General features: G+C 36.0%; 1 protein-coding gene and 1 long non-coding RNA gene across 2 annotated transcripts; one reads left to right on the top strand and one right to left on the bottom strand.

Moving 5' to 3' along the window:
- Positions 1-378: 378 nt before the first annotated feature.
- On the bottom strand, positions 379-4,726 carry LOC132642569 (uncharacterized). Its single transcript, XR_009583240.1, has 3 exons — positions 4,416-4,726; positions 1,492-1,544; positions 379-727 (listed from the first exon to the last, which is right to left on the bottom strand). It is a non-coding gene; the product is annotated as an uncharacterized LOC132642569 (long non-coding RNA).
- Positions 4,727-6,435: 1,709 nt separating this feature from the next.
- Positions 6,436-7,053, top strand: LOC132639576 (uncharacterized). Its single transcript, XM_060356014.1, has one exon. It carries the CDS (start codon positions 6,436-6,438, stop codon positions 7,051-7,053), a length of 618 nt encoding a protein of 205 aa, XP_060211997.1.
- The last annotated feature ends 723 nt before the right edge of the window (positions 7,054-7,776 follow it).

Genomic DNA, 7,776 nt, shown 5'->3' with positions numbered 1-7,776 from the left:
TGGCTCTATCGCACGATCTAGAATAAGAAGGAAAGGTAACATCCTAAATGTCCTGTAGCTTCCTGTTTATAGATGTGGTGCACAACACACCGATAAACAAGACTCTACTAGACACGGTCTGTAGACACTCCGAGGATGAACTGCTCTGATACCACTTTTGTCACGACCCAACCCCGTGGACCATGACTAGTGCCCGACCTGGACACTCGTATACGTACCTATTAGATATAGTCAAACTGAATCGAAGAACAATATGGAAACTTGCAAAAGAACTCCAAGGTTCGTAACGTCATCATATATATATATATATATATATATATATATATATATATATATATATATATATATATATATATCCAGATAAACTGTCTCCTGAGGAGTCACAACTAATCCAATCATAACATGATACGCAAGCCGATAAGGCTGCCAATACATATCGTCACCATACGCAAGCCGACAAGGCTACCATTATAGAAGAGCATATCCATAGCACATCGTATAGACACAGCTGAACAAGCTAATACACAACCCACATATATGTCTACAGACCTCTAAGAATATCGATAGCGAAATATGACGGGACAGGTCCCCGCCGTACCCCTGGGTAAACATATATATATACATCATAAGATTTGTACCAAAAGTCTAGGCTCCGGAACAACGGAGCTTCCCAAGACAGCTGAGTAGAAGTCCTATGCTGAAGGGTCACCAAACCGACTATCTGTACCTGCGGGCATGAAACGCAGCCCCCCGATGAAAGGGGGTCAGTACGGAATATGTACTGAGTATATAAAGCATGAAATACAATAAAGAGGATCATAACTGAAATAGAGATTACCAGAAACATGTATGACTTTTAAAATATCAATACACATGTCTTACGAAATGAAAATCATGCATATCAATATCATATATCATATCCGGTCCATTATGGGACTCGGTGAATAAGGTCGCCACATACCATCCTTGGCGCCATAATCACATCATCACACCATCACATCATCACATCATCACACCATCACATCATATATATATATATATATATATATATATATATATATATATATATATATCGTACCCGGCCCTCTAGTGAGGGACTCGGTGAACAATGCAGTGGAACTGTGCACGAAAACATACCCGGCCCGGGACTCGGTGAAAGATATATTGAGGCATGCACGAGCAGAATAGTGAGAAACCATATGCAAACTAAGTCATATCTGAGACTCAATAGAATAATCAAAATGAACCATCATTTGATAATCAAGACAATAATCATATCAACTACCCTTCGAATGTCACTATGGATTATATTATAATAGAACTTCTGGAATCATAGACACGTATCAAGACATAATGAACAACTTCTGGAAATCAAGAACATTAGCCATCCTAGTGGCTCTAAGAATAGGAACTTCTTTGGAATCATATACACGTCGTCTGTTTGTTTCATAAAGATCATGCCAAAAAGAAAGAAGGGTTAGCTTTACATACCTTTAATGCTTATCCGTTATACGATACGTACACGCTGCCCGAAGTGTCTCAACCTATATTGAAATGTCAAGACATTGGTTAAGCTATGGAAAGGCGTAAAACGTACTTCAACGTTAGTAGCTTATTTCTAAGCAATTGGGCGGCACTTCCCTTATATTGTTCACTTCCCTCTCTTTCAAGCCGACTATAAAATGACCAAGTCAATATCAACAATCACATGTTCAATACTATATTAAAACTAGCTAAGACGTGATTCCTGAATACTCCGAACAGCCCACATAACATTCCAACCACCCCACGCGTTACAACATTCAATAATCGCTAACATAATGGCTACGACATTTTCAAGTAACTTCATACTTCATCAAAATGACTTTATCATAGTTCAACAATTACCATAACCCAACACATAATTCTTAATTACACTTAGTCCTCCAATTCAATACCAATAACAACACGGCCCACACAGCTCTTAAAACAAATACAACTTCCACTTAAAACATCAAATTCTTCCATTTCCATTACACTATCAATGACAACCATAACGACAATAATATTAAAATTAATTCACCATTTTTAAGTTAGAACAACCCCTCCCATACACGGCCAGAACAGCAACTTAGCATCATCACACCCAATTCTTTACATCCAATTCCACATTTACCAATTTTATACAAAGTCCAAACCACCTCTAAAACATGTTAAAGAGAATTAAATCTTACCTTAACAAGCTTGGCTCCTTAATGTTGCTAATCACTTGCATGTTTACAACCCCTTAGAAATTAAATTTTTCCTTCATCAAAGCCACATGCTTCGGCTAGAGCAGCCATGGCCGAACCCCTTCCTTTCTCTAGCTCAACTTTGCCCTTCTCTCAAGTTAACTTAGTTGAAAATGAAAATGTGTACATGACCATTCTTAGTCATCAAATATCATTTATAGGGAGCTTAATACCCCTACACGTGCCCACCCCAATGACTCATCCATTTTATTGTTTTATTGTTTTATGTATTTTTTTTTATTAAAGAATCGGGTGGGGCCCACTCACGGTGTACTTAGCTTAATTAATTATTAATCCCCGCTTAATAATATAATCATGGTTAGTTAATTCCTAATCTCCACTAATATTTCCATACTAATTGGAATTTACTAGCAAATCGTGTATTTATTAAAATCGGGATTATCAGTCCTTGTCTCGTATCTCAAAAATAACCTTGGCCTTGAATTCATGTCAATAAGCTTACGAATAATCCAATGCACGACAATACGGGGTATAACAGGTAGACAACAATATTAAAAGAAACAAGGTCCATCCCAAATGGATCACAGTGATCCCACATATTATTTCAATGAACGCAGTATGATTTAAAAGTAGGTTTTCCATTTTTTATTCACATAGCTAACCAATTTCTATAAAAACTATACCAATTTACAGAAAATTCAGAGAAAAGAACTCAAAGGTGCATGGTCATTATTGTAAGGTCAAAAGATGTACTAAAAATGAGCACATGATAGTTTGCACAAAGCCAGTATACACAAATTCACCTTTTCAGATTTTTATAAGTAAAGATAGGCAAAGACTGCAATTCAGCAGGATATTATTTAAAAGTCATGTTCCTACTCAAGGAGGTCTTAGTTATGCAAGTTCCAGGAGGGAAACAAGTTGCTTTTGAAGACAGTGGCCAACTATGTCATTTAGAGGGAAATCAAGTTATAAGGAGAAACAGCCTCTCATAAAACAAGAAAGAAAAATAGACAATTATCTAACAATCTTGAGGTTACATAACCATTACAACATGAACTTACACCTTTTATGCTCTCTTTTGCAAAAACAGATTCACTTTTCAAGCTTAGAAGGTTTAAATAATTTTAAACAGAATGAAGGTCAAAATGAAAAGGGACTTCCAAACCTGCTCTATCAATTAACTTTCAAGGTTTCAAATAAGCACACATATAGGTCGATGTAGACTAATGGAGTTTCATTTAGCAGGGAAGATTCCAACTTCTCAACTAACTCACTTATACAATTTCCAAATTTCCAAGTCTTTTACAAGATTCATAACCAATCAATTTTTTTTATTTATTAAGGTACTTAGACAAGAAGAAAATCAACAAAGCCATCCAGTTTACAATTCTTAAAATAGCATGAACATTTAGACAATTTTCAAAGTCCTGAGTTTACAGACCAAGCTCTAAACAATGTTTTTGAAAATCTTTTGAAAATTTCTTCCTTTTACAGGAAACTGAGAATGCATAGTCCACAGATCAAATCATTAAACACTTAGCATAATTTTGGTACCATATTATAGCAGTTTAAATAGTAACAAAATGTTATGCTTTAAGTCTTAAGCCCTAAGCATTCAAGGTATTAGACAGTGTTCACAAGAAGCTCACCTAATCCTAACAAATGATTCCAACATTGATTTTGAAGGCAGAATCTCATCAAGCTGAGACAGTTTTCACACATAGAACAAATATATCACTAAAATGAACCAAGATGGCCAATGAAGATCACATTTGGCTAAGTTAAAGGCCCAATGAAGTCTAATATCACAAAATCCATTGTAGGGTAGTTTAGAGAAAAAATAACTTCAATTTAACTAAGATAATCACTATTTGGTACTGTTTCATTAAATAAAGGTCTTAGACATCAAAATTTCAAAAGAGAAACAAGCACAACACAAAATTGGGACTAATGCCCTTTTTAAACCTATATCTTCTCATTTTTAAACCTAACAGATTGTATCACCTATTTAGTCATAACAAACACACCTTTAATTTATTCCTTATCTTATATCATCAAAACATGGACAGGATCATCATTGTAAATGAAAAATTATCAATCCGAACATTTTACATAATATATGAGCTAGAGTAGTAAATATTCAAAGTTGAAAATAAAGTTTGGGATTAGGAAAGGATTTACCTTCTGTAGGGGTAACCAAAAGATCAAAAGGAGGGGTTGGAAACAACACTTCAAACAACACTAGAAAACCTTATTAAAAATGATCCTTTTCTTGAAATTCTTCTTCTATATATTAGCTTATGTTATAGTTTGCATCTTTTTAGTAAATAATAGTATATTGTTGTATATATGTTGTATAGCATATTATATATTTAGTGTATAGAAGCTAGAAAACTTTGCAGTAAATTTTGGACTTGGAAAATTTTCAGGAAAACAGGGAAAGGAAAAAGAGAGAAGAAAAAAGACCCCTTAGCAATGGCAAGTGTTTTTCTATTTATAGCAACTCCAAATGGGTTTAGGGATAAAAATGGGAATAAAAGATTCCCATCCGAAATCCCCCCCCCCCCCCCCAGTTCTTACCCTAATTTCAAAATAATTCTAATTTTTCACAAAGGACGAGGTGATATTTGCAAAAAAAAAAAAAAATATCAAATTCGTACAATACCTAATAAAAAATGGCACACCTCACCAATAAAAACAAAATACAACCCACTGTAATAGAATTTGCCCCAAATAATCCCATAGAATTAAGGAACAACAGACAATAGTACGCTTAGTCATCAAATAGGTACAAACAAGAATTCTAACGTAAACAAATTGTACTAACTAGGATAAGATTCCCAAAATTGTATCCAAATGGATCCAAATAGAGAATTTCCCCCTAAATCCCTTTAATATTGTATTGGGTAGCACAAGATGGCTAAAAGTTCATGACTTCGCCCATGGCTTCCCCACATAAAGAAATTCGGGTAACACCCTAGTTTAGGATCGATAGTATGTAAAACAATTGAGAAAATGTAAAAATAACTTAAGGAACCATAATAACCCGACGTGAGAGTGAAAACCCCCACGAAAATCACTGGAAAATGGCAAGAAAAAGGCCATTAATGGTGGCCATGGAGGAACCCTAATCACCGCATGGAAGAGAAAAAGGGAGAGACGGGATGAGATGAGTTGTGGACGAAGACCACATAAATTGGTTTGGGGGGGGGGGGGGGGAGTTTTGGAGGTTTTTGTTATAAACTTCCAACCCCCTTTTAAAATATAAATCCACCCCCCCCCCCCCAGATTTTTAAATTATTTAAAAGGCCCCCTGTGTTTAAAATACACACTTTTCAAACTTTATACTCCATTTCGAATAATTACTTAATTTCATGAAAATACGTATTCGTCTAGAAACTTGCTGTAAACTTATTTTTTTATAAAAACAAAAATATGCCATTTTAAAATACGATCTTTAATATAAACCTAATATTGACATAGTTCCGGGTAATATTTAAAAGTGTGAAAAATGCGGTCATCTTAATTAACAATTTTCCCGAGTTACACGGAGCGGGATGTGTATCTTCTTTTCAAATCACGTTTGTGAAAGTAAATAACACGTAATTTCTTGTAATTATTAATATTTTATTAAAAATAATAATCAAACGTCAATTCTGCAATTTTTTTCGGATTTTTAATTTTTTAAGGGCATCCTTACCCCGTCTTGGACTCGGGAAATATGAAAATTAAAATATACTTTTATGAGGTGAAAATTAGGTGTTAACAGGGGGAGGCGTTGTAGACCGTGTATTTGCTATCAGTATCCATAGTGGTAAAATGCTCCAAAGTGCTGAAAAGAAGGTATTTGATCTCGAGCCAATTAATGAAGAGGAAGAGGTGCAGTCTGATGCACCAATTATAATTGATAAGGTTCCTAGTAAGGAGAAAGTTGCTAATATTCTAGAAAGTTCGAAGGCGGCTAATGATAAGAGCAAGCAGACTGTAAAAGGGGCTCTCCGCCCTTTGACTCAGCTTTTCAAATCTAAGCCTCTCTTTCTGCAATTGTTGGTGAAGAAGAAAGAAGATGCTAAATTCGAGAAATTTTATGATCAGCTGAAGCAGTTATCTCTAAACTTTCCATTCTTGGATGCTGTCAAGGAGATGCCCGGTTTTGCGATGTACTTGAAAAATCTGTTAACCAAGACGAAGACAGTGTAACATGAGTTTGACTCATAATATGAGTTCCATTATTTCAACAACTACTGTCCAGAAAAAGGGAGATCCTGGGGCATTCACCATTGCTTGTTCTGTTGGGCACCATTATTTTGCTTGTGTTCTGTGTGATAATAGGGCACGTATTAATTTGATGCTACTTGATATCTACAAGAAATCAGGTTTGGGGATGCCAAGGCGGACTACCATGAGATTACAAATGGCTGATAGATCCATTAAGCGGCTGGTTGGCGTGGTTGATGTTGTTCTTATGCGGGTTGGTAAATTTATGTTTCCTGCTAATTTTGTGATTCTGGACTGTGTTGTAGATCGATATATTCCGATAATTATGGGGATACCTTTCCATGCTATGGGAAGAGCTCTTATGGATTCGGAAAAGAATGAAATTAAATTCCGAGTCAATGATGAAAAGGTGACTTTTCATGCAAGTAAGGGGATGAAGTTACCAAGTTCTTACCATAACATGTTGGTGATTGATTCTTTTGATGTTGTTGATGAAGGTGTGGAATTTAAGATGGAAGAGGAAAGTTTGGGAGAAGCTCTTGCCACAACTCCTCCAGCAAAGCCTTCTATCGTTGAGCCACCGAAGTTTGAGTTTAAGTAGCTCCTATTATATTTGAAGTATGAGTTCCTTTGTCCAAATAATAAGTTACCAGTGATGGTTTTAGCATTACCGATTGAGGAGCAGATCCAGAGGCTTGAAAAGATATTGCGTGAGTATAAGCGTGTTATTGGTTGGACCATAGCAGACATTCGGGGGATTCCTTCGGGGATTTGTGAGCATAAAATCCAGTTAGAGGAGGATTGAAATCCAAGTGTGGAACATCAAAGGAGACTGAATGAAAACATGCAAGAAGTCATAAAGAAAGAAAACATCAAGTGGTTAGATGCTAGAGTGGTTTACCCTATTGCTGACAGTAAATAGGTGAGCCCAGTTCAATGTGTTCCAAAAAAGAGAGGCAACACAGTGGTGCCCAATGCAAAGAATGAGCTGATTCTGATAAGGACTGTGACAAGTTTGAGAGTTTGCATGGACTATCACAAGCTTAACTTTTCTACTTGCAAAGATCACTTTCCTATGCCTTTTATTGATCAGATGCTTGATCGGCTAGAGGGGCAGTCTTACTATTGCTTTCTAGACGGGCATTTTGGAAATAATCAGATCAACATCGCCCTTAAGGATCAGGAGAAGATGAAATTTACTTGTCCTTATGGGACATTCGCTTCAGCTGGAGGCCCTTCGGTCTTACCAATGCACTGGCTGCTTTTCAGCGGTGTATGATGTCGATATTTTCTGATATGGTGGAAGACATTCTTGAGGTCTTTA

The sequence above is a fragment of the Lycium barbarum genome, chromosome 5, assembly GCF_019175385.1.
Source record: "Lycium barbarum isolate Lr01 chromosome 5, ASM1917538v2, whole genome shotgun sequence".
NCBI classification, from domain to species: Eukaryota; Viridiplantae; Streptophyta; class Magnoliopsida; order Solanales; family Solanaceae; genus Lycium; species Lycium barbarum.
This window is presented reverse-complemented; position numbering and strand designations above follow the sequence as displayed.